General features: G+C 41.4%; 2 protein-coding genes across 3 annotated transcripts in view; one reads left to right on the top strand and one right to left on the bottom strand.

Moving 5' to 3' along the window:
• The window catches only part of serinc4 (serine incorporator 4), a 32,479-nt gene extending 26,756 nt beyond the window's left edge, over positions 1–5,723 (top strand). For both annotated transcript variants that reach the window (XM_008406056.3, XM_008406055.3), the window contains exons 8-11: positions 551–677; positions 772–884; positions 1,658–1,811; positions 2,917–5,723. In XM_008406056.3, coding sequence (XP_008404278.1) covers positions 551–677; positions 772–884; positions 1,658–1,811; positions 2,917–3,124 — 602 coding nt within the window. In that variant the 3' untranslated portion in view covers positions 3,125–5,723. The remainder of the gene's footprint in view (positions 1–550; positions 678–771; positions 885–1,657; positions 1,812–2,916) is intronic.
• Positions 5,724–7,944: 2,221 nt separating this feature from the next.
• The window catches only part of adamtsl5 (ADAMTS like 5), a 36,216-nt gene continuing 16,551 nt past the window's right edge, over positions 7,945–27,609 (bottom strand). The window contains exons 3-13 of the mRNA XM_008406054.3: positions 25,738–25,910; positions 25,046–25,106; positions 24,428–24,533; positions 23,199–23,326; positions 19,365–19,488; positions 17,954–18,040; positions 17,402–17,565; positions 15,679–15,874; positions 12,430–12,558; positions 11,046–11,117; positions 7,945–10,734 (exon numbers count right to left, since the gene is read on the bottom strand). Coding sequence (XP_008404276.2) covers positions 10,394–10,734; positions 11,046–11,117; positions 12,430–12,558; positions 15,679–15,874; positions 17,402–17,565; positions 17,954–18,040; positions 19,365–19,488; positions 23,199–23,326; positions 24,428–24,533; positions 25,046–25,106; positions 25,738–25,910 — 1,581 coding nt within the window. The 3' untranslated portion in view covers positions 7,945–10,393. The remainder of the gene's footprint in view (positions 10,735–11,045; positions 11,118–12,429; positions 12,559–15,678; positions 15,875–17,401; positions 17,566–17,953; positions 18,041–19,364; positions 19,489–23,198; positions 23,327–24,427; positions 24,534–25,045; positions 25,107–25,737; positions 25,911–27,609) is intronic.

The raw sequence follows: 27,609 nt of genomic DNA, 5'->3' as shown, positions 1-27,609 counted from the left end.
ATAAAAACACCACTTTTATAAAGTTTGAAGTCCGTGCTGTCCAACAGAAATGAAAACTCGGTATGCCGTCTGTTATTACGAAGCCTTATTAATGCGTCACATGATTGTACGCCGCACGGCGAGTAGCGACTACATAGGGTTAATTCAACACCATAGTCAGATGTTTTGTTGAAAACATATATATATGTATATAAATATGTAAATCATCGTCGATGCAAAACATAAGAAGGTTTTGTACACCAACAGTTTCAAGCATTTTGCGATTGATTTTCTTATTTGGCTTGTAGATTTGAGTAAAAGTGGGTCTGCATTTTTGGTTCTAGTTTCTCCAAAGCTTAAACGAAAGCAAAAACATAATTAATTATTGGGAATCTATTTTTTTAATCAAATTTTTTAATGTCATTATGCAAACCAGATTAGCCACGTCTTATTCCATTCTGGAATCAAGGTGGGGCCACACAGAATCTTTCAGAGGGCCGTAAATGGCCCCCGAGCCGCACTTTGGACATCCCTGCACTTAACCCTGCTGTGTTGTTGTTGTGTGTGTCAGTGGTGTACCAGGGCATGAACATGACCGTCTGCTACCCCAGCGTGGGGCAAGATGGCGTGAAGAACGAGGGCAACGCTGTGGCCATCATCGGCGCCGCCATCATGTACTGCTGCGTTCTGTTCGCCTGGTGAGGCCAAACTTTACACCGCAGAGAACATCTGAGAGTTTAGACAAATACTCACGCTGTCACATCATTTTCATTTCATTTCTTTTTTTTGCAGTAATGAAGCTTCGTACCTGGCCGAGGTGTTCGGTCCGTTCTGGATGATCAAAGTTTACCGTTACGAGTTCCAGAAAGCGACGTGTTGCTTCTGCTGCCCAGAGGAAGACGCAGGTCCGACTTCCTGTCGTCCTCAGTCAAACTAAAACACTCAGGCAGCTTTAGTTTGATAATAATTAACTCTGGTGCTGTTTGTAAAGTTACACAGTCAAAAACTAACTGCAAAAATGTAGGTCATAAGAGAAAAAAACTCATTCATTCATAAATGAAACAGTCTAAATATTTAGTTCTTAAACTAAATATTTAACTTATTAATGAAACATATGCCTAATACTTACCTTTCCAACTAATTATTTAACTTACTAGGTAAATGTTTAGCTTTCTAACTAAATATTTAATCTGGTTATAAATACATAACAAATATTTAGCCTGTTAACATATTTTGTTTATACAGTAAATACTTATCTTGTTAATTAAATATTTAGTTTGCTAGCAAACTCTTTAACTTGCTAACTAAACATTTTGTTTGTAAGGCAGATAATTAAGTTACCTGAATAAATCAGGTACAAACAGAGAAAAACTTCAAAAGTAAAAAAGCTGATAAATGACCAACAACCGTTTTCACACCCAATATTTGCAAACATGAAATGTGTTTGATCCATTTCTGATCTAGTGAATCTGTCAAGCTGCTCATTAAAAAACTTGAGATTCAGAAACATCGATGTAAATGTGTGAAATCAGCCTTAATGCTAACAGCGTCTTTGTTTCAGCCAGAAACTAATCTGTTGCACCTTTAGGTCACATTTAAATCATATTCAGTTGTTAGATTTAATGCAGTTTATTGCAGAAGTTTTAAAATTGTAGATATTTTCATCGTTTTTTTCCAGTTGAAGATGAATTTGTGGTTGATGATGACAACAAAGGCTGTCAGAAGGTTATTCATAATGAGACGCAGCGGGTGGCGTACAGCTACTTCTTCTTCCACTTCGTCTTCTTCCTGGCGTCGCTGTACGTCATGATGACCCTAACTAACTGGTTCAGGTAAGACATTTTGTTTTAATGGTTGTGCACAAATTCACGTTTTGCATGTTTTCTTACTTCCATTTGTGTATCAGCTGCTTCTAAAAACAGACCAAGCACCAAGGAAAACTTTTCTTTACAGTAGGTTCATGTTTTGTGGGGTCTAGAAAATGAGCCGTTTCAAAATGTAACGTCAGGAATCAGCTGCCTTGTAACCTGGTAACCCCAGCTGAGCTCCAGCACGTTTGGTCAGCTGGTTTATCTGCTGTATGCGCTGTACAATGGCTGCTGGAAAAAGACGGGTGCCGTAAAAATACAACAACATTTTAGGACCACTGTGAATAGAAGAAACAAATAAGAGTAAATTTCCTCCAAAAAAAATTTGAGATCAAGCTCAGAAATTTTCTTTACAAAACTCAGAACTTGTCTGAACTCATAAAGTGTAAAAATTTTTAATTTGGAAATTTCCAAAAGTTGAACATGTAGGACCTTCCAACCTCATAAATTTCCAAGTTTTTTGTAGAAAATTTCTCAGGTTCTTCTCACAATTTTTTTACTTTTCTAACTCAGAAATTTCCTTTTTTTTTTTGTTTGTTTGTTTTTTTACATTTATGATGTTAATTTTCGATTCATTGGGCTCAGAAATTTCAAAGTAATTTCTAGAAAATCTCTGAGCTTGAACTCAAATTTTTTTTCTAGGAAAATGTAAACTTTCAGAGCTCAGACGTTTTCCTGTTTTCAAGAGCATTTCTACGATCAATCTAAAAAAAATTAGATTTTTTTTTTCAAATTTTCCACTTTTAGAGCTCAGAAATTTCCACGTTTTTTTTCTACCAAATTTCAATGATTAATCTCAGAATTTCTGAGTTTTTTTGAAAAAATTTACTTCTTTTCGTTTTCAATTTACATCGGCCCTAATACACAGTTGTACTAAAACTGCTCATCCTGAAAGGAGCTCAAACATAACCTCATTATCTCAGAAGGATTTTGTGCAACAAAAAGGCATGAACATGTTTTATATCACCCGTCTTCACCTGTTCAGATGGGCGATATAAAAGTATGACAGGTGGCCTTTAACCTCATTGTGTCGTGACTTCCTGTTCTGAATGTCGGCGTCCTCTTGCAGCTACGAGTCGGCGGTGCTGGAAACCACCTTCACCCACGGCTGCTGGTCCACCTTCTGGGTGAAGATGTCGTCCTGTTGGGCCTGCGTCATCCTCTACCTGTGGCTGCTGCTGGGCCCGCTGTGCAGCTGCCAGAACGAGTCCAGGCCGCGCCGCTCCCGCATCAAACGCCGCTCCGCGTCCTGCCGCCACGTCAGCGTCAGCGTGTGACGCCGTCAGCGCCGCCCCGACGCAGCCGAACCTGAGCGGGAGCGAAGCGGGTCGGCCGCGGCGCCCTGGAGGCCGCTGGCGTCACAGACTCACAGAGTGAGAGTGAGAGCCGAGCGCCGTGCCAGACGGCTTGCACTCAACCACAGTCAGGGACGTGATTGTGACTTTCAAACTCTCAGAATGAATTGCCAAAGGGAGCCGGAGGAGAGGACCGTACACTGAAAAAACACAAAATCTTACCAAGTATTTTTGTTTACTTTCTAGTGAAAATATCTTAGAGCTCATGAAATGAGACAAAACTAACTTACAGGAAATGGGAGCTTATTTAAAGTCAATAACTAAATTTAATATTCATGAAAGACTGTTAGTTCACGAAGAACAGGGGGAAATGTCTTATGTATGAAATAATCTGTAGAACTAGTTCTTTTTCAATATTGATGAAAAAGAACTAGTTCTTTTTCATCAATATTAAGGAATCATGAACTTAAAGCAAATTCCTACATTCCTATATCTTGCTGAAAAGTTACTTGTAAATTAGTTTAAGTGCACTAAGATATTTGCAGTAGAAAGTAGACAAAAATACTTGGTAAGATTTAGGTTTTTTTTGCAGTGTATTTCTCGGGATCTGAAATAATTTAGATTTTTACTGTTGAAATGTGATAGTATTTTTTTATGATAATTTTTTTCCCCAATACTTAGACAGCCAGTGTCTAGATGTTTGCTGTAACATGGCAGCAGAGGAACAAACCCCGACACTTGGCCTATTTTATTCAGCCTTTTTGTCCTCTGATCATCTGATAATGTAGGAATCTTGTGAAAACTCATCCCACCTCATGCCACACACTTCACAGTCATCATAAATGTATTTTTATTCCCTCACATCTGTTAATACATCATCAGTAAACACAACAACGGGTTTCTGTTTGTATCCACTTTGCATTCCAGCAAACCGTTTCTGAACAATTTGGGGACGTGCGCGCTTCTTTTTACCGCTGCATGATTGTTGCAATCCCAGTTTTTGCCACTAGGTGTCACTGTATCCAACGTGATGAGCATTTAAATGAGAAGGAGAAGAGAAAGGGTTTTTAAAAATGTGAGAATTGGAACCTGTGCAGGACTTCGTGAGATGAGCTGCTTCATTTGGAAATCCGTCACTCTGGTGGACGACTGCGCTTCAGTCTGAAATGGATGTCTCAACGCTAACATAGGGCTGGGCGGCACGGCTTAAAAATTTAATCTCTAATTATTTTTATACCAGATCCAATTTTTATTTTTAATAGATTTTTGTTTTTTCCACATTCTTTCCTGAAAAAGAAATTTCACAGGACAGAAAACGTTTTCAAAAAGTGGATTTTATTTCAATCATCTCTTCTTCGAGCTGTACGATGGAGTATTTGGGCCTACAATCATTTTTGATTAATTACTACAATACAGTTACAATATTAGGAGAGTAAAGATGAAATTTTACTGGAAAATATCTTAAAATTATTTGGAAAAAGTGACTTTAAGGAGAAAAAACTTTGTTTTTGTTTGCGTGAGAGTTCTGATAAAATAATCTAATATTACGACTTTTCTGGAAATATTAAGATTTTATTCTAATATTATTTCAACTTTATTGTCATTTGAATTTATTCCTGTAATTGTAATGAAAAAAGAAAAAATCTTAGCCTGACTGCAGATTTGACCTGAATCCAAACAAACAGAAGCTGATAAACAAGATGGCCGCCCTGGACGTGCTGAAAAATGTAATTAAATCTTCAAAAATCAAAAATTCAATTAATTGATCAAATCAATTCATCGCCCAGCCCTTCCACTGAAACTCTCTTTGTTTTTCCAGAAGCATTAAAGATCCAGACTCACTTATTTTTATGCTTTTATTTGCATTTTTCATGATCAGTGGCAGGTTGTGTGTCGTCCATAACCTGCGACTTTTTTCCCCTCGTACGATAAAATCCCATCAGAAATTTCAGCTTTTGAATACAAACTTAATACAAATTTATTCATGCAGCTCCTGGTCAAAAACAAACTCTTTTGTTTAACATCTTTGACTTTAAGCCAAAGAAATCTCATATTTTTAAATTAAACCTTAAAATGTCTGCATTTAGTTTTACCTGATCGACAGGGAGGCAGCTAAACGGAAACATACAATGAAGGAAACGGTAAAATAAAACTCATGTTGGCGTTAATATTGCTTTATAGTGTATATTTCAGTTTTATTCATTATACAGATGGGGAAAAATTCTTGTTTACAAATATTTTTACAACTGTAAATGAAAAACTTTATGAACAGAATGAACTGAAAAACGTTTTTTTAAGAAATAAAAACGAGCTCCAGAGGTAGATTACACTGTGTTGTTATTTTGCCTCCTGAATTTGTCTTATTAATGAAGCAGAAGCAGCTTCTTCATAGAAACGTTCACACAGACGTTACAGTCAACTGGTTTCATTTCTCCGTTCCTGGATGGAACCTGAGCCGAGTGTCTGCAATGACTTCATTTTCTGCTGCTGATGAGCAGGAATCAGGCTCACATGGGTTGATTTTAGTCTTTTATTTGTTGTAGATGCAAAGCATTTTTGTAAATAAAATGTTTTCTTATGATTGTTGTCTCTGATTTGCTGCAGGTCCAAAATCTCAAATTTGCAACAGAAGAATATTAGCGTATTTTGGATTTTCTGAAAAAGTATCTACATTGGCACTCAATACTTATTTTAGTAACATATTAATGCAGAGAAATAAACACTTTTAGCACTATTTTAAGACGCTACGGATCTATAAAACAAGGCACAACGTTACACCCCCTTTAGGATCATTCTGATTAAAACTGTGCAGCTAATCAGTGCCACGCAATAAAAATACTGTATAATTAAATATATCTCTCATGTAAAACATCAAATAGCTCAACTTATTCAATGCAACACAGAAAATATCACTGCATAAAATAATACCACAAATAAGCAAAATACAGAATAAACGTCGTTACATAACAGAAATAATGTGATTAGATTCATACAGAAACACTGAACCAGGAAAACATGAACTTATATTTCATTTGTGGTGAATCTCTTCAATAATACACATTTAACAGAAATGTTCCAGAATGAGCTGCAGCAGACATGAGCTGCAGCAGACATGAGCTGCAGCAGACATGAGCTGCAGCAGACATGAGCTGCAGCCGGTGTGAGCTGCAGCAGACATGAGCTGCAGCAGACATGAGCTGCAGCAGACATGAGCTGCAGCCGGCATGAGCTGCAGCAGACATGAGCTGCAGCAGACATGAGCTGCAGCCGGTGTGAGCTGCAGCAGACATGAGCTGCAGCAGACATGAGCTGCAGCAGACATGAGCTGCAGCCGGCATGAGCTGCAGCAGACATGAGCTGCAGCAGACATGAGCTGCAGCACACATGAGCTGCAGCAGACATGAGCTGCAGACAACATGAGCTGCAGCAGACATGAGCTGCAGACAACATGAGCTGCAGCACACATGAGCTGCAGACAACATGAGCTGCAGACAACATGAGCTGCAGCAGACATGAGCTGCAGACAACATGAGCTGCAGCACACATGAGCTGCAGCAGACATGAGCTGCAGCAGACATGAGCTGCAGCAGACATGAGCTGCAGCCGGCATGAGCTGCAGCAGACATGAGCTGCAGCAGACATGAGCTGCAGCACACATGAGCTGCAGCAGACATGAGCTGCAGACAACATGAGCTGCAGCAGACATGAGCTGCAGACAACATGAGCTGCAGCACACATGAGCTGCAGCAGACATGAGCTGCAGACAACATGAGCTGCAGCAGACATGAGCTGCAGACAACATGAGCTGCAGCACACATGAGCTGCAGCAGACATGAGCTGCAGCAGACATGAGCTGCAGCAGACATGAGCTGCAGCAGACATGAGCTGCAGCAGACATGAGCTGCAGCAGACATGAGCTGCAGCAGACATGAGCTGCAGCAGACATGAGCTGCAGACAACATGAGCTGCAGCAGACATGAGCTGCAGACAACATGAGCTGCAGCACACATGAGCTGCAGCAGACATGAGCTGCAGCAGACATGAGCTGCAGCAGACATGAGCTGCAGCAGACATGAGCTGCAGCAGACATGAGCTGCAGCAGACATGAGCTGCAGCAGACATGAGCTGCAGCACACATGAGCTGCAGCAGACATGAGCTGCAGCAGACATGAGCTGCAGCAGACATGAGCTGCAGCCAGCATGAGCTGCAGCAGACATGAGCTGCAGCAGACATGAGCTGCAGCACACATGAGCTGCAGCAGACATGAGCTGCAGCAGACATGAGCTGCAGCAGACATGAGCTGCAGCAGACATGAGCTGCAGCAGACATGAGCTGCAGCAGACATGAGCTGCAGCAGACATGAGCTGCAGCAGACATGAGCTGCAGCCAGCATGAGCTGCAGCAGACATGAGCTGCAGCAGACATGAGCTGCAGCACACATGAGCTGCAGCAGACATGAGCTGCAGCAGACATGAGCTGCAGCACACATGAGCTGCAGCAGACATGAGCTGCAGCAGACATGAGCTGCAGCAGACATGAGCTGCAGCAGACATGAGCTGCAGCAGACATGAGCTGCAGCAGACATGAGCTGCAGCAGACATGAGCTGCAGCAGACATGAGCTGCAGCAGACATGAGCTGCAGCAGACATGAGCTGCAGCCAGCATGAGCTGCAGCAGACATGAGCTGCAGCCAGCATGAGCTGCAGCAGACATGAGCTGCAGCAGACATGAGCTGCAGCAGACATGAGCTGCAGCACACATGAGCTGCAGCAGACATGAGCTGCAGCAGACATGAGCTGCAGCAGACATGAGCTGCAGCAGACATGAGCTGCAGCACACATGAGCTGCAGCAGACATGAGCTGCAGCAGACATGAGCTGCAGCCAGCATGAGCTGCAGCAGACATGAGCTGCAGCCAGCATGAGCTGCAGCCACAACAGGCCTCGCCCACATTTCACTAAATGGTTGTTTCCTGTTTCTCCCCTGAAGCTGCACCTTTGTTCAACATGTAAAAAAATGAAGCAATGATGGAAACTCTTAACAATGAGAACAGATTTAACTGCAGCTTCCTCTGGTTAGAAAAATCAGAATAAATGGATTCCGTCTTTTAGACAATCGTTCTCACAAAGAGGAAAGTTTGAGATGAAACCTGCTGAAACCAGCTGAGAATGAATGAAATCTTTGGTAAGAGATGCGATAATTAATAAGAACCTCACTAAGGTGCGATGAAAGTTATATTCTTGAGAAACTTCCAGGTCATTTTCCTGATTCTTAAGGAGAAAACTCGGTTATGTTGAGAGGTTATTAACAGTCAGTATCTGACATCACCATGAACGATGAATGCTTACAAGATTTTTTCTGTCAATAATTCCTTAAAATTGATTAACAGGTATATTATTTCACTTAAAATGTGGGAAAAATATTTTGTTACAAGTGAAATAAAGATGTTTAGTTTCTCCATTTATGCAGCTGCAGATTCCAATCTGTGGATTTCTTTGTGTTTTGCATATTCTTGAATCCTTAGTTTTTTCCCAGCAGCTGTTTGAATTGAACTTTTCCATCAGTTTTACGCTGCAAACGAAATAAAAATCAAGTACACTCAATTGTGATCGTTAAGCTGAGGTTAAAACGTCTCACCTCAACAAATTAAAAGACATTTTATAACTGCTGGCAGCAGCCATGACAAGGCGCAGCTGAGCCTGTGTGGGATTATAAAAAACCTGCAATAAAATCTAACTTCTGCACAAGTTCATCTTTTTAAAGTCTTTATAATCACTCCACAAATATATCAATAGAAGCCCAAAGGGGACAAGTGGAAGTCGTCTGTGTCTCGTTTAGCCTTTTTAAAAGTGGGATCAGTTTGCAAACTAACATCCATCTGAGTGGAACAAAGTGCATTTCTGCCATCTTGAAGCATCTCCAGCCTCACGAATGTCAGCAGAAACCTTTTCCATAAACCTTAAGTCTGCCGTTTGGTTTGAATTAGGCCAAAAATGCTGAATTTTAAAAGCTGTATAAAAACTCCAGACTTATCCTTATTTGCTGCTGCAACTTCTACAAATATCTGCTGCAAAAAAGTGAGAAAAGAAAACATCTGTAATGTGTCACAGGAAGGAAACTCAGTAAAATTCATTGCAGCTGAATCTAAAAGTGGATAACGAGACAAAAACTGTACAGAACGGAAACTAAGAGGTTGCTGTGTAAAAACAGTAATGAGAAAAAGGTTGTTTTCAGTCACAGCTGTCCTTCTCTTTGGTTTTTGTTTAAGGTGGGCGTCGCGTCGCTCCCACCTAAAGTGCTTTAATTAGTCTCTTAAATAACCATGGCGTTTGTTCTCTGCATTCAGAATGTGTCAGATTTCCAGGGCCGGTCCAAGACTTTTCAGGGCCCTGGGCAGATTTTTCTTTGGGGAGGGGCCCATACCTACATGACAACACCAGGTGATTCTTCACTCCTGTGCTGCTAACATTAGCATCATTTGCGATCAGCCTACATCATACCAGTGTTACTATGGCTGCTGATTTTAACCTTACAGGAGCAGCAAACTAAACAATTATACGGACTTTGAAATGCACAGTGGTACACTGCAAAAACAAAATCTTAGCAAGTGTCTAGTTTCTGTGCAAATATCTTAGTACACTTGGAATAAAACTAAACTAACTTTTCAGCAACTGAATAATTCCTTAATATTGATGAAAAGGTTTGAGTTCCACTGGCAGATTATTTTACTTTTTTCCCATTTTACAAATAAAATAACCAGTCAATGGAACAAGTAGTTTTTCATCATCATTAAGGCATTATTAGCGTAGAACAAGCTCCTATATGTTTCAGAAAAGGTTAGTTTTGCTTTATTTCAAGTGTTCTAAGATATTTGCACTAGAAACAAAACATACAAAATACTTGGTAAGATTTTTTGTTTTAGCTATTTTTACAGTAAACAAGTTGACAAGTTTGATTTTATATTTTCCCAACAGAGGCAGCAGAAAACAGGACGATATTAATAAAAACAAAAAATGTTTTCCACATGTAATAAAATTTAGTTTGTATTATTTTAAAATAATGATGCTAGCTTGGTGCTCTTGGTGGCCCCTGGTGGTGTGGGGGGCCCAATCAGCCCTCAACTCGCATTGCTCTGGACCGGCCCTGCAGATTTCAGAGTAAAACCTGAAAAGTTCCCGTTTCCTCCTCCAGTGAAGCCGCTCGGCTCCTCAGGTTTTCCGTTTTAAAGTTCTGGCGCCTGGCGCTCTCGGACTACACCGCCTCGTCTATTTCTGCAGGACTTTTCATCCCTCTGTTGCTGCAGAGCCTCTGGAGCGGCCGCAGCAGCTCGTCCTCTCTGGGCCGGTACGGAACCACGTAGCTGTCCTCCTCCAGCAGGATGCGGTTCAGCGTGCGCTCGTAGTTGATGTGGCGCCGCACCATCAGGATGTACTGCTTCCCCGGCTGCAGGTCGGGGCAGTCGCACAGGTTCGGGACCCACAGGAACTCGCGGTGCTCCAGCCGGAAGCGGTTCCGGTACGTGTGGATGATCTGGACGTCGTAGCGCGTCTCCTCGCCTCGGTACAGCTTCCCCAGAACTCTGCCACGAAACACTGCCACAGAAATAAACAAGAAACAGCGACTTCTGTTGAATAGTTCCCTTTATGCAGAGTGGGATTGTGTGGAGTAGCTGCCTCCGTCAGTATCTTACCGATAGAGAACAGCTGTAGATGTAAGTGTGGAGGACCTTTTAGCATCTAAATAAACTGAGACGTTTAGAAACTGAATAAAAACTCCATTAACCAAACGGCGCTGTTCTCTCTAAATGTTTTCAAGGCTTTTCTTACTGCAGGAATCATCTGTCTGATGTTTTAACTGAGGAATGTTTTAAATAATTCATAAACTCCAAACCAAAAGTCCTTACCAAAGTCCTTTTTGCAATACTGTCTCTGGCGTTCCCTTCGTCCTTTAACTCTCTGACATTTTCCACAATTCTCTAAAGAAGAAACCAAGAAGAAGAAAAGTTAGGAAGTCAGGAGACCACAAGGCTGTTGATAAAAATATCTTCAGGGGATTTTGCCCAAACATTCTTAAACTGACATGTCTACAATGATTAAATGTAGTCAAAAATTAGCAGCTATAATTTGGCTTAGTGTGTAATAAAGAAAAAAAATCGGTATTCATTTTTCAAAGTACCGTATTTCCCGCACTATAAGGCGCACCTTCAATGAATGGCCTATTTTAAAACTTTTTTCATATGCACCGCATTATAAGGCGCATAGAATAGACGCTTCACTTTGGGTTGCCAATTTGTTCTGTACTCTATTATTACACATCTACATTTGTAAAGAACTGGTCCCAGAGTACTTTATATAGTAGCTGCTCCAGTCGTTGTTTCACTCACGGTGTTGGTGTTGTGATATTGTGCCCAACTGCATCCTGGGTAACACAGACCAACCGACACGCTGCCGCCGCATCCTGTCTCTCTTCGGCCGCCCCTCCTGGCTTTAAATGTATTATCAAACTTTATCAACCAACCAGCGTTCTGACAACTATCCCAGCATGCACCGCGTGCTTCTTCTTCTACGGGGAAAATGAAGTCGGCGGCTGCTTACCGTAGCTGCTAGACCTGTTGTGGCTCAATATTGGTCCATATTTAAGGCCCACCGGGTTTTAAGGCGCACTGTCGGCTTTTGAGGAAAATGAAGGTTTTTAGGTGCCTTATAGTGCGGAAAATACGGTATATTTTCAAGATTGTATTCATTAATTTATTTAATTAGCAAACTAAATATTTAGCTAAAAGCTAATGTTTTGTTTTCAGACATATATTTAGCTAGCGAGCCGAATATCCAGCTTTAAGCAAAATGTTTCGCTTCACATAAATATTTAGCTTGATAGTCAAATATGTTTTGAAGCTGGATATGTGGCTTGCTAGCTACATATTTAGTCTGGAGCTGAATATTTAGTTTGCTGGCTAAACCTTTAGCTTCCGACTAAAAGTTTAGCTAACAAACTAAATATTTAATTTACTTAATTCAATTGGTTTTCAAACTACAAACAAGCTAAAAATAACTATTTAGTGTGTAGCTAAATATTTAGTATCCTGACCAAACTTTTACTTTGGAGAAGAATATTTAGTTTCAAACTGACATTTAAAATGAATCGCCTGGTTAAAATGATGACAGGCTGAATAACCCGAACATTGTTCATTTTTGACTGCGCAGCTCGTGTTTGAGCTGAAGTTTCTGCAGAACTCCGTGAAGTCTGAGCAACATTTTGAAGCGATGATGAGGAAGCGGCGCTCGTACTTCCGGGTGGAGCCAGAGGAAGGAGGTTCCTGTGGCTTTCCTCGCGCTCCAGGCGGCTGATTGGCTGCTGAGGAGGCTGCGGGTGGAGGCCGGGAGCCGGGAGACGCTGAGGATTTAGGTCATTTAACACTGGAAGACAGAAAACAAACAGCTTTGTGTGAACTACAGACTGCAGATCTTCCTAAAGTTTGATAAGCTACATATTTAGGTAAATCTTTTTATGGTACAAAACTAAAATATTGAGACTGACTTGGTATCTATTTTACCAATGTTTTGGATCGATCTGCCCACCTACTGGTCACACTTTTTTTTTATTTAATCTGTTACAGTTCTCCGTCTTTCTTTTGTTTTGCTTTTCAGGATCGGTGGATAATTAATTTGTCATGTTTTCTTACATGAAAAGTCACTTTTCGTTTTTGTTTTAGATTCTTCTTATTGTTCTTATTTGTTATTAAAGCGGCCGGGATGAGGCTCAGTGCCTCCAAATCCGAGGCCATGGTCTTGAGCCGGAAAAGGGTAGAGTGCCTTCTCCGGGTCAGGGGGGTCGTCCTGCCTCAAGTGGAGGAGTTTAAGTATCTGGGGATCTTGTTCACGAATGAAGGAAGAAGGGAGCGGGAGATCGACAGGCGGATTGGGGCAGCGTCTGCCGTGAAGCGGGCGCTGTACCGGTCCGTCGTGGTGAAGAGAGAGCTGAGCCAAAAAGCGAAGCTCTCGATTTACCGGTCGATCTACGTTCCCACCCTCATCTATGGTCATGAGCTTTGGGTCATGACCGAAAGAACGAGATCACGGGTACAAGCGGCTAAAATTGGTTTCCTCCTCCGCAGGGTGGCTGGGCTCTCCCTTAGAGAGAGAAGCTCGGTCATCCGGGAGGGACTCAGAGTAGAGCCGCTGCTCCTCCACGTCGAGAGGAGCCAGTTGAGGCTCGGGCATCTGGTCAGGATGCCTCCTGGACGCCTCCCTGGTGAGGAGTTCAGGTCCCACCGGGAGGAGGGGAGACCCAGGACACCTGGAGGGACGATGTCTCTCTATGGCCTGGAAACGCCTTGGGGTTCCTGGAGGAGCTGGAAGAGGCTGAGGAGGGAAGTCTGGGCCTCCCTTCTGAAGCTGCTGCCCCCGCGACCCGACCCCGGATAAGACGGACGGACGGACGGACGGACGGATGGATGGATTCTTCTTATTGTTGATCATGATTCCAGTGACACTTAATAAAATGTTCTTCTGTCCTAAAACCTTTTTTTTTTCTTTTTACAATTTGTCACAATACAATGACAGACTAGTACTAATGGAATTTATTGGACTTTTAGGTAACCAAGGAGCAAAAAGTTCTTATACTTTTTACATGTTTTTATTCTTCCATTTGGATCTCAGCTGCTTCTAAAAACAACCAAAGCGCTTAAAAAAAAAATTCACCCAACTTTTTTCTATTCATAGGTTTTTGGAAAATGAACCAATTCAAAAACCTCCAGAATGTAACATCACAAATCAGCAGGCGCTGCCCCGTTGCCTAGCAACCCCGGGGAAGATCAGCCCGTTACCTAGCAACCCAAGGAGAACTCCAGCACTTAAGTTAGTTTTACCACTATATGCGCTGTACAATGGCTGCTGGAAAAGACAAGTGTTTTGTTGTTGATACCGATTTTTTCGTGAAAAATGTTACAAATTTTATATTTTCCTTCCACTTTATTAGTATGTTTTTTTTTTTTTTTTTTGGTCTTTTACAAGAAAGCCCAATAAAACGCATTAAAGTCTGAAGTTCTGTAGGACAAATAGGAAAACCTTTGCATCTGTAAACCATTCTGCACAGAAATAAATGGTTAAAACAGAAAGAACATATAATAAATAAAAGTAATTCATCTGAGGAGAATTCATAAATATACTGACTGTCCTGAAATGACTTGGCTTAACGAGCAGCAGCAGAGAGAATTTATGCAACTGGCAGCTTTTATGACAGCGGCGTCACAAGCTAATATGACACTTTTTCAAAATAAAAGAGTTTAACTGCAGATGTTTTTAAACAAGAAATAAAGACCCAAAGAAAAGTACGATTGAAGAAGACATGGGAGCATTTCAGAAACATATTAAAAGTGGAAAGCTGTTCGTGTTGATTGATTTTAGGGATTCGCAGAGCTTTCTCATCTCGGTTATACTTTAGGACGACGCACCACTCAACCTCATAAATCCGCCTCCAGGCTCACCTTTTCCCACGTTTTTCTGGTAACAATTTGAGATGGGTTCAGTTTGGCTGCGATCCACCAGCTGGAAAGGATTTTCCAAGAAGCTGCTTGGATTCATGGCCTCATCGGATGGGAGCAGATTTCCATGTGGCTCAGGAACATCGGGGAGGTGAGCAGGAATCCAGCGTGTTTGCAATCCACACTTATTAGTGCAGATAAAGCAGCTGCGTTCCTCTGAATCAGGGAGGTCAGCGGCGGGGTAAAGGTGAATCACCACAGATGTTTTCACTCTCTGAACCCAAATGGGCTCGCTCTAATTTGTGCAATTACAATAATTGGAACCAATTTAATCTTGGCTCTGCGGTTTCCTCTCAGAAAGATCAACCTGCAGCTCCGGAGCCGAAAGTTGCTCTGTGGACATTAAAGGATGGCTCTTAAAGAGGGACGCACCAGTCAAAATTCACATTTTGCAAGTTTTTATACTTCCATTTGGGTCTCAACTGCCTCTAAAAACAACAAGCGCTTAAAACACAAACAAACACCCAGTTGTTTCTTGTCTATACATTTTTTGGTGTCTGGAAAATGAGCCGATTCAAAAATCAATGTTGACCTTTTGACCTGCAGCTGGCAGGTCAACAACAAAACATTTGTCTTTTCCAGCAGCCATTGTACAGGACATACATTGGTAAAACCAACTGACCAAACATGCTGGAGCTCAGCTTGGGTTGCTAGCTAACAGGCTAGGTTTCACTGGGGTGGCTAGTTGAGGGGCAGTACCTGCTGATTTGTGACGGAAGGTTTTTGAAACATCTCATTTTCCAGACACCAAAAGCCAGTTGGATGGTTTGTTTAAGCACCTGGGTCGGGTTTTGAAGCAGCAAAGGCCCAAATCGAAGTGCAAAGACATGCAAAACCTGAATTATGCATAGAAGATCCGCTTTAAATTACCCGTCACCTGCACATACTTTAGGTAGATTTGCCCTCACTGTGCTGCATCTTATTCTTATTTTTCAGTTTTTTATAAATGTTTTCTGCTTCAGTGAGAACACGCAAGCCTGTGTGTTTAACTCACTCCAGTGGGGTTTCCGGGCGGTGCTGGGCGGCGCCCTGGAGGTGGTGGTTGGCGTGGTGGGCTGGCCTCTGGGGAAGTAGCTGGCTGTGTGGTGAGCCTGTCGCAGAGGACTCCTCCTGCCGTGGTACTGGGCGTACTGGTCCAGTGGAAGCCAGTACTCATACTCGATTCCTGGGTTTCTGTCTGTCGCCAGAACCTGAACACAAGAAAACAGAATCATGTTTACAAAAAAAGAAAAAAAAAAGTCAACCAATCAGTTACTAATTGGTAAATATATCAGTTAACCAGCCAAACAGAGCGGAAGTGTTTACATTGGTGTTTCTGGTTTGATACGATGGATTGAAATGGATTCAAACTAAAGGGCTTAAAGTTGTGTTATGTAACTTTTATTAAAAAAATATATTTTGGTGCTAAATGGTGGAAAAACAACTCACCATTACAAGAAAGCTGTTTATGTGCCATCATCTGTGGCTACACTAACTAGCCTGAGCAGAAACGACAGGTTGTGCCGACGAGGAAAAGCTGTTTCATAAGCAGCACGCACACAGGGATGATTGACAGCACTAAGATCCGCCTCCTGGCTCTGATTGGCTGTTTCTATTTAGCACTGGGAGAAGGTAGAGGAGTTAGTTTTTTTCACAGACTACCCGTCTCATAACACACTGTTACTATAGTGACAGTTTTAACAAATATGTAAGAAAATATTTTTCATAAAAGTTTCTGCGGCTTTAATGTTGTTCGCATTTGTACGATTTTTTTTCCTCCAAAGCAAGTCGAGTGATGGTTTCCACAGAGGACAGCGGCGCATGGAAATGGCTTTCTCTCTTCAGAGATGGTCTTATTACATCTGCAAACAAACGTCTTAATATCAGCAGTATAGTTTATAAATGCTGGCAGATCTGACCTCTGTTTTGTGTTTATAAAAACCACAACAAATGGGAGAAACTGACGCAGTTTTGAGCTAAACTGGTGTGTTAAATGGCATAAAAAACCAGCAGGAAGATGAGGGAAGCCGAAGCTCAGCGTTTTCATTGTTCCAGTCTGAATTAAGCAGACTAAACTTTATGCTAACTTTGGAGTTTTAAAGCCGCTGCTCAACACAGATTCTCCTTAATTCCCATAATCCTGCTGTTATCCCCCGGATAAAATCAGCTCTTTGTTCTGGTGGCTTTATGGGACCTGATACTTCAGCAGATGATGCCAACCAACCAATCGGTGAAACCAAACCAATAATTATGACAGTAATTGTTTTTAATCTGAGTATGCCAACTTCAAGGACTAAACAGTTTTTTTTCTGATGTTGTAAATTTGTTCCTTGTGTACAGAGTCTTATTGTATTTATATTTTAGCTTTGTGTGAATCAGCATGTTTCTATTTTTCCTGCTCACTGCTGGTAATCATGAATTTCCCCACAAAGGGACAACAAGGGATACATTTTTCTTCCAATGTATTTTCTGTCGTTAGCAAGGATATAGAGCTGTTTCATTCAAAATTACTCAAATTACCTAAGAAATAAATAGTTATAGTCACACTCAATCCTTTAACTGTTTGTTTGGTTTAACAGTGTTTTCCCACTAAGTTTGCTGACTTAGATAAGATCGGCTTCACGTGTCGTCAATCTAAATATCGGCCGACCACCGATCTGATACATTTAAGGAAACTGCCACCGATAAATCAGCGCATCCCTGGTTGTTATTGCCTTGCTTCGTGAAACAGCTCTCACCATCAGATGCAGGTCTTCCTGGGTCGGTCCTGGCACCTCGAAGCTCTCCCAGGTGTCTGCAGAACGCCGGTACAGCAGCTTGGTTCCAGCTACGCTGTACTCACCGGGAACGCTGATCTTCCAGTTTCCGTTGATCACAAATTGGGATCGACCGTTCTGCAGCGCTGACGATCAATAACAGTGAATGGAGTTACTGAGTAGTCGTACAAACCGATTCAAATGCTTCTGATGATGGATTTTTCAGGCGAAGCTGTTAAAGATTTCAGGGTGACAGAGGAACAAATGATGGTGTGGTTATTTAAGGCGGTTTCCATAGCAGCAGATGAAAACAGATGCTCTGCATCCCTCCCAAACCACAGCCTGAGCCATTCTGGGTCTGTTTTATTTGCGTCGCCAACACAGCGATGAGAATAGATAACCTTAGAGATTATGTTACTTGGAAAGAAGAAGCCTGGTGCAGAAAGCAGACGGACAGCGAGCCGCTGGCCGGTCTCCGGGGAGCAGTTGTAATAATAAGTTTTAAAGCGAGTGAAGGGTAGCGATATCTCTTACCCAGATAATTCCTGCTGTTGTCGGTGACTCGGATGTGAGTGGCTCCAGCCGGGATCATCGTCACTTCGTTGTATCCAAACGGCCCGCCTGGCAAATACAAACACAAGCTTTAGGAATTCGCAGAAACCGAAGCAGAAGCGATACTTGATTATAATGATAAGCTTTATCATTTTAACAAGACACTGCTCCTGTTTCTACTTCCTAGCTCTGGAAGTTAAACACTTCTGTGAAACGTTTAAATTTGACTTGTAAAACTCAAAGTATTTTTACCTCTGAAGCTTCGCAAACATCATGTGAGACTAAATCTTACCCAGATGGACACAGTCATTTCTATGCAATTGACACTTCTATATGCCTAAAACAACATTTTAATGCAAATTTATATTAATATTTGGTTTAATTGTTTATAAATTTAGGATGTCCACTGGCAGCTTCTACAATCCCGCTTTGCTTCTGGAATAGAGGAGAAATTATTTTCCTACACTTGCAAACTGATGAATGATGTAAACATTAACCAGATGAATTTCAGGTTGTTGGGACGAATGTGGAGTTATTAGAAACATACCAGCAAATAATGGTGTTTGCAGAAACTCGACTACAGAATGAAAGTTGGAGTATTTTTGTCTCTGATTCTTCACAAACACGTCAACATGCCTCAGTTAGGCGAAGACGATCACCCGTATGCAGATGACACCGTCCTAAATATCCCCAAAAACCTAAAACTTATGCAGCTTCTAGATGCAAAACTCTGCAGGTTCTCATCACTGGGTCTAAAAATAGAAAAACAATCCTAATATTGTAATACTTTAGTACATAATCATCACACAATGTCGTCATTTTGACAATGATTTCTCTCGGTTTACAAGGCGCTATAAAATTTACAGCGCTCAGCCTGTAAAAGATAACCCTCCAATCACTCGTCAGTTTGCCTCAAGCTGTTATTATTTCCTGTTCAAGGTTTGTTGCAGATGGATACAAGGGAAGAAAAACATTTAGTTTTCTCCACAGCATGCAGTCAGACCCTATATTATCGTGAACCTGCAGGTGCCAGTGGAGGTAAAAATGTTTCGGTGGCAATAAGCCAGAACTGCTGGGAGATTTTTCTCCCTGAAATCTTAACCACAGTCATTTTAAATGTGCCGTTAGCTGGAGCCCTTCTGGGAAAGCAGCCAATCACCTTTGTGTTGCAGAGCTGTTTCCATGGTTAATATTCACTCAGTCGGGTAATAACACTCTGCTAAATAAGCCTGAATGACTAATAGCTGTTGGGTGTGAAAGGAAGACGAGAGGCAGGAATTATCCTCACACGGCTTTCTGAAACCACTTCATCGCATTCCTGAGGCAGAAAGGCATGATGGTGTGTGGCATGAGTGAGTGTGTGTGTGTGTGTGTGTGTGTGTGTGTGTCCTACCTGCCTCCAGCCCGCTGCTCTGGTACACACTCTTGTGGTGCAGACAGGTGGTGTTGTGCCCTCCACACACCATGCAGGCATCTTCCTGCTGCGTCGAACCCAAGATGGAGTCGCAGCCGGGCTTCTGCAGGAAACACGAATGGGAAACCTTTCAAAAACACAAAGTCCTGTCCAGTTTCTACTGTAAATGTCTTTAATAAGACTAAACTAACCTACAAAAGTACATTTTTAGTGAGATAAGAGCTTGTTTTAAAACAATTCCTTACTAAATCTGCAGTAGTGTAACTACTTTTTGATCAAAATTAAGGAATTATACACTGAAAACAAGTTTACTTGTTAAGTTTATAATATTTCAAATGTTCTAAGATATTTCCACTAAAAGGTAGTTCAATGTCTTGTTATAAGTGAAAACTATTACTTTTTAAATCAATATTAAAGAAATACTGACTTAAAACAAACTCGTATATCTTGCTGAAAATTTCTTCCAAGTTGGTTTTGTCTTATTTCAAGTGTATTAAAAGAGAAACTAGAAAATACTTGGTAAGATTTTCTGTTTTTGCAGTGTACATTAGCTTGTTTTAAGTCAATGATTCTTAAATATTAATAAAAATCACTAGTTACACCGGCAGATTTTATCACAACACGGGAAAATGTCTTATGAGCGATAATAATCTACCAGTAAAACTTTTAAATCAATGTTCAATAGTTATTAGTGAAAACAAGCTCATGTATTTTGCTGAAAAGTTACTTGAAAGTTAGTTTAGTCTTATTTTAAGTGCACTAGAAACAACAGCAGGTATTTGGTAGGATGTTGCGTTTTTACAGTGCACTCCGCTTTGATACAGCCAAGTAATCGTCCCCTCAGGCTCAGATTATTTGCCTCTGACATTGTATTTCCTCATCTCCAGCTAACATTTGGGGGAAAACAGCATCTCTGGGGCTCGTAAGGGAACAGGAGTTTGGAAAGGTTGTTTGGTAAAACATAAAAAATGTCAAAGCTAAAGACAAAGAGGATGAGCTGGATGGTTTGCAGCCTGTGGAGCATCCTGCAGCAGGAGCGATGATTGCTTTCCCTGTTCGCCTTCATCTCTGCAGAGCGAGTTAATCAACGGGGAGGATCCCAGGGCAGAGAGCAACAATCTAGAGAACCTGTAATCATCCTCAGAAAGCCGCTTTGAAGACACAAAACACCCTGAGAGTCTGTGTGAGCACAACAGGAAATGAGCTCCTTGTGACATAGTGGCACAGAGTTCACTGGGCCTCAGGAAAGCAGCGACCAAACCAGCAAATAACGAATATAAGAGCTGAGCATACGTTCATTATCTGGGCTGATAAACTCTGGGATAAACTCTGAATTGAGAAGCAAACTGTTTTTCCGATACACTATGCTATTCTAAATGCCTCCAGGTGAAGCTCTGGGATTCTTTCTGTTTACTTTCAACACTGCAGAGTTTAGACACAGTTAGAAATCCTGCGACATTCAGACAGACTTTATATTTTCTCTCATTACGTCCACAAAAATAGTATTTTGTCTGGGGTTGTATGTGATAGATCAACACAATGTAGTTCACAACTGCAAATCTATTCTTTGGAGTGTTGTGCAGGTTTCTGCTAATATGCTAACTAACTCATTTTTAGATGACCACTTTAGTGTTTTTGCTAAATTTAGTGCTTCACCTAAATCAGTTTTTCTAGATACAGTCAAAAGTGATTTATTATTATTTGACAAATAATAAATAATTTATTTCATTTCCCTTTGGAATCAACGTTTGCTAATGTTTATGACTGGCAAACATTAGGGTTATTGTTAGCGTGACTAGCTTTTCAGTTAGCGTCGCCTCCAATGTGTCAAACTTTCAGCATGTATCTGGAACAAGGTGTCAAACTCCAGTCCTCTGCTGTCCTGCAGGTTTTAGATGTGCCACAGGTACAAAACACTGGAATGAAATGGCTTCATTACCTCCTCCTTGTGCAGATCAGTTAGTCCTGCTAATTATTCTGCAGCAGAGGCACAGCTAAAAGTTGCAGGACAGCGTTTGATACCCTTGATCTAGAGACTGAAAACGAGCTCAATACAACACATTACTTTTATGCAAAATATGATTTTCACAAAAAAAAAATCACAATAAGATAGACTGAAGTTTGTCCTTGTTAGAGGACATAAGGTGGGATTATTTCGGCTGCCCTGCTGAGGATGCGCTGCAGCCTTTCTGAAGCAGCCGTGTGTTCTTCAGGCTGATCCAGGGCTCAGCAGTCCTGGTCCTGGACGGCCGGAGTCCTGCAACTCTTAGACGGCTCCCTGGTCCAACACACCTGGATCCAACAGCTGAATCACCTCCTAAGTGCAGACAGGTTGTCCAGAGTCCTGCTAATGACCTCATTATTTGACTCAGGTGTGTTCAAGTAGTGGCAGGAGACCGGCCTGGAGGCCTGGAGCTGACCGGCCCTGGACTGATCTCACGTTTTGACCTGTGCTCCTCATCACCAGCTGCAGGCTGCATCTGCTTCCTGTTTCAGCCTCGGCTGCTCTGACCTCTCCCTGCCTGACACCACGGCCCATAAATCCGCTTATTTACACCAAATGCCGTAGAGAGCATGCCCAGAAACACACACACATCGACACATGTAAACACAGAGACTCCGTAATCCCGGCGCTCAGCTGTGCGTCCCTCTGCTAGCAGACGTCTCTCCTGAGTATCACATATTGTGCAGCAGATGCGCGTTCGTCTCCATCTGTGTGAGAATAACCTGCTGCAGACTCAGCTGAGCTGTAATGCTTCCTGAAGGCTGCAGTCCACACTGATGAGTGAACTCTGGCCCAAACGCCCAGCGTGGGACTCGCTTCTCCTGAGAGCTCCGGTCAGAGCGGTCAGCATCGCTTACGCCTCGTCTTCAGCAGCCGAGGCCAGCGTTTCCCAAACTTAACCTGCGTTTAGCTCCAGAAGGAGAAGAGCTGCTTGTTTTCCACTCAGCTGACTCACAGATGGAGCCGATCCAGATCAAACAAACTTAACCAGTCAAGTTACAGTTTATTTCTAGAGCAAACAATTTGAGTTACAAAATCAATAAATATTTAAATAAAACCCAAAGCAAAGGATAAACTGATGCTAAAATAAAACACACTGCAAAAGCCCAGAACCTTTTCAAGCTAGTACAAATACTTTAAATATGACAAAAGTAACTTTTCAGCAAAATATGGGCCATAAATATTCCAAAAATATTGATTACATAGTTCAAGCTTTTATATTTTGCTGAAAAGTAACTTTTAAGTTAGTTTTGTCTTATTTCAAGTTTCTGATATTTGCATTAAAAACTAGAAAAAAAAACTGGTAATATTTTGTGTTTTTGCAGTGCAGAGCTTCAGGACAAAAGCAGATTTTCTGCAGATGGTTTACGCATAAGGATACTTTGTTTTTATTCTGGATAAAATGATCAATATTATTATCCTACAATGGAAAAATGTTAAGTAAAAACAAAATGTTTTTTTTTTTATTCAAAGATTTTTACTGGAAAGCTGATTTTGCTGCACCTAAATAATTTAATTTAATAAAAACTTGGCCAAATGTAAAAAGTGTTTTGGAACAAAGTGACCCAAATAATTTAATAATTATAATTCTTTTTAATATCAAACATGCAAGATCCTTTTTCCTACAACAAAAAAAAAAAAAAAACATGACTTTCTGTGCTTGATTTTAGTTTTAGTTTTATTTTCTTAGCCCAGAGCATTTTGACTGGTTTATATGATGCTTATTTTGATAAATAATGTGTGAAACTCAATGCTGATGAGTTTTAAACTGTGACTAACACACACGTCCAGGTGTTGTTGTCATTTACCAGACAGCGTCCGTTGACACACACAGCTCCGGCCTCCGGGTCGCAGGCCGTACCGTCCAGAACGTGACCAAAGTTGTAGTAGAAGTTGTGTCCCAGCGCCAGGCAGCTGAGCTCACAGGGGCTGGAGCCTGGCGGGGAAAAGCTGCAGTCAGTAAATCATTCGTCTTTATGGAACAAGACATGATAAAAGGAAACAGGACTGGGGGGGAGAGAGAGACGCATAAAATGCAGGAAATGGGAACGAGGAGTGGGAAAGATCTGGAAGAAACTGGCAGATATGGGAGAAAATCACAATAACACCTGCAGCAGGAGACACCTGTGAGCTTTCAAGGCTTCCCAGCTGCGATAAAAGTCAGCAAGACGCGAAAATATGTTTCACAAATCAGAAGTCAGCGCTGAGGCAGCATCGTTTTATCGCTGGTTGATGGTATCAGACAGAACGGCTTGTGCTAAATTTCATTTGTACTTGGAGATCAAGTTGGTAAAGTGAGATGAAACGGTTGTGAAATGAAGGATTGCACATGTGGAAATGATTCGTGTGCGTATTGGAAATTTCAAAACGGAGTTTATATCTGCAGAAACTGTTCAGTTTTGTTCAACTTGGGAAAATCTGAGTCCTACGGAGGCTCTGAAGTGCAAACCACTTCAACGACTCATAAAACAAAACCACACATTTAAAAACACATGAATGAAAAACCAGTTCCACACTGAAAAAAGAAAACAGGTGATACAACTTCAAACATTTAGTTCATTTTGTAACTCAATTACAAAATTGAGTTACAAATTTAGTAATTTGTTCATTTTTGATTACATGTAAAAAAAATTTACTAATTTTTTTTCCGATGCAATTTGTCACATTATTTCACTTAAGACATTTTTTACATAACTGAAGTAATCTGCATATGGAACAAATACTGTTCATCAATATTAATAAATTATCAACTTCAAACAAGATCTGATTTCTTGCTGAAAAGTTAAGTTAGTTTTGTCTTATTTCAACAATACATTTCCACTTGGAACTAGACCAAAAATATTCTGTAAGATTTTGCATTTTTGCAGTGTATAACATCAATCTTTATGCTTTCAACTGATTGGACGGTAGCAAATCTAAAGGACCAATCAGAAGACAGTTTAAGTTGCTGTATTCTAGTTCCAGGTTGTAAAAATTGCAGCATTTTGCTCTTGATGGAAACCAAGATGGCTGCTCAGGTTGTTCTTTTCCATCTGACCTCCGTGAAACGTTGTCCATCTGAAGGAGTTTCCGGACACCAACGGCCGGTCATTGAACGCAGCACACTGCATCTCTCTGAAGTCCTCCGAGCCCGGAGGACACGCCTGCACAAACACAGACATGCATCATGACACGCTGAAACATCGAGGTGATCATCTTCAGAATTAACCTGCAGACAAGAAAAACACATTTTATAAAAAGCCGAGCTCATGTTTAGAGGACGTGGATGAACTTCTGATTACAGCTGGCTGAAAGTTTCCTCGTGTTTTAATGTTTAGTTTCTAGATGAGCAAAAATGATTTGAGACTAAAGCAGAGAAATAAAACAGATTTGACTGATTGATCATGTGAAAAATTCCTGAAGGTTTTACATTCAGATACGACAGAGAAGGAAAAATATAACTTCTGGTTTTAAACATAAAAAATAACCAGAGACAAAAGTCCATCCATCCCACACACGCATCCCGGCGCAGCCTACCAGCGGTAACCAGTGAAACTTCACGCCCTGAAATGCCTCTCAGACACGCCTATGAGACCAATTTGTAAAGCAAACATCGGCCATTGTCGTAAAACGGACAGATTTTCTCTGAGGGAGGAAACCCTGGAGCTGCAGTGACCTTGGTGTTGCAGATCTTGTACTGTCTGGGATCTCCGGCACACGGTCCGCCCACCGGATTCCTGCACACAAAAACAGCTTATTAGCAGAAATATTACACGTCAGGTTGCATGTTTTTTGCACAAACTTATTCTTGGATAATGAGATTTTAGTCTGGTCAGTTCTGTTGGGTTCAGTTGGGTTGCTAGGTAACGGCCTGGGCTTCTTCAGGGTTGCTAGGTAACAGTCTGGGCTTGCCGGGGTTGCTAGGTAACGGGCAGTGCCTGGTGATATGTTACATTTTTTAAACTGTTCATTTTCCAGACACAAAAATTCAAATTCAAAAATACTTTATTGATCCCAAATTGAGATTAAATGAAAACCTTCAACTTATTACCAAGAACCAGATGGTTGTTTTATAAGCACTTAGGCTGTTTTTAGAAGTACAGACTGAAAAGGAAGCATAAATGTGCAAAATGTGAATTTAAATATTTAGACTATAATTTAAATATCCTAAAGTTTCATCCTAAACTAACATCTGATGAAAGATTGTAATCTCACTAAGTAAATGTTGATGTTTTTTTTTGTTACCAAATCCAGAAAAACAAAATGTTTCCACCTCAAGATGGTCCAGAGTCATGAGGATAATAACAGTTTACATTTACTAAAAGCTCCAGCAGGAAATTCCCTGAAGGCCAGACGACAGATCATCACCTGGTGATGCAGGTGCGAGTTCGCACCGAGGCTCCGCCCCCACAGCTGCGGGAGCAGACAGACCAGCCGCTCCACGCCGCCCACGCGTTCCTGAAATGCAGCTGCCGCCGGGCGCGCGCCGGACGCCCCGGTGAGGCGTCACTGGATGGACCCCCGTCCGAACTCCAAGGGGCCTGCAGCAGTCAGAGAGCCAAAAACACAACGCTGACGCCCAAGAAAACACCAGACAAACATTGAAACTATTTACACTATTTAGCCTGAATTGACCATTTAGACCAGTGGTTCCCAAGCTACGGCCCGCGGGCCGGATCCGGCCCGCCGCCACATGTGGTCGGGCCCCCTGAACAATACCAGAGAGCATTCAGATTTTTTTTCATATTCATATTTTCCGGTTTATATGTGGATTTTTCTTCAACCACCAGGGGGCTCTTTAGCAGGAAGTGTGTCCTGTAAACTGTGGGTGTTTTGTTTTGCATGGTGCATTGCTGCCATCTGTTGGACTTTTAGGGAACTGCTTGACTTTTATGTTATTTAATCAGTACGGTTGTTTGCTAGCGGTAGAGCAGATGAACACGTGTTTGTTATGAACGCTGCATTCCAGGTTTCCCTCAATGAAATATATACTAGTCAGTCCCAGTGACCGTTTCACTAACGGTTTTTGCCCAAGAAACACGCCCCCCCGGAATAATATAACATAAAATGGCATCCAACTATGACGGCATATTAAGGAAAAGATGAGAAAATTTCCACCAAAAAGTTCAGACAAATTTGGAAATTAATCTCAGAGTTTCTAGAAAGAAAAACAACCAAATTTTTAAGCTTGAAAAGTAAAAAAATAAACAAATAAATAGCTAGAAAACAAATCACATTTTGAAATTAATCTCAGACATTTTCTAGAAAAAATGTGGACATTTCAAAAGTCAAAAATGATCGATTTTTGACTCCTCAGACTCCGAAGCTTCTGAGGTTTTTCTTTAAAATTTCTCAAATAGAATATTTTTGACTTTTCCAGCTCAGAAATATCGTTTTCTAGAAAAATCCATAGTTTAATCTAATCCTTCCTACGTTTTTTCCTGTCTAAAGGGTCCTAATACGCTTCACATCCAACTAACGTAAGAATTTCCCTCCTTAGTACAGAGGAGCTGGGGGAGCTGCAGATATTTTCAGCTCAGGTGGAGGAAAGTATTGACATGCTACAAATTTGGCATTTATGGAAGACAATCGTTGTCAAAAGTCAAAACCAGCTAAATGTTCATGTCTTCCCTCCTGCTTTCTGTGCTGTGAATGCTAACAGCTGCTCAGCAGCATCAATCTGCAGAGACATCCTGCATGTTTAAAGCTGTCATGACGCAGATAGCTATTGTCATCAACCTGTAATGACTGCTCAGAAAACACCAGGCACAGATTGATGGGATGTCATTCTGTCAAAGACAAATGGTATGGATGGAGCTCCAACAAAGCCTTTTTTATATTTCTCCAGGAATCTAACAGGAACATAAATCTATTCAAACGGTAGATGGGACTAAAAATAACAAAGCGGCCCTGTGAGGTTGATGGATCAGGATCAGCAGAGCAAAACAATAAAAGTGATTAGAGAAATCTCTCTGGTTCTCCTCAAACACATTCCAGAGTTTGCGCCCTGGAGGAGGAGTGAACCTGGCAGCCGTCCCACCAGATCCTCACACAGGAGCTGCGCTACGAACACACACGTTTAACTCTTTGCTCACTGCGTCAAGGAGGAGCTGGAGTCAAAAGAGGAGTCAAAACAATGAAACCCAGGCGAGGAATCAACAAAACCAGCAGGGCACAAACCAATAAAAAGGTTATGCGGTTCATCCAAACCTCTAATTTCCCCCACAGCAGTGAAAAGCA

This window comes from Poecilia reticulata, chromosome 3 (genome assembly GCF_904066995.2).
Source record: "Poecilia reticulata chromosome 3, P_reticulata-male-v2, whole genome shotgun sequence".
Classification (NCBI taxonomy): Eukaryota; Metazoa; Chordata; class Actinopteri; order Cyprinodontiformes; family Poeciliidae; genus Poecilia; species Poecilia reticulata.
The sequence above is the reverse complement of the archived record's forward strand: the minus strand, read 5'-3'. Positions and strand labels throughout refer to the sequence as shown.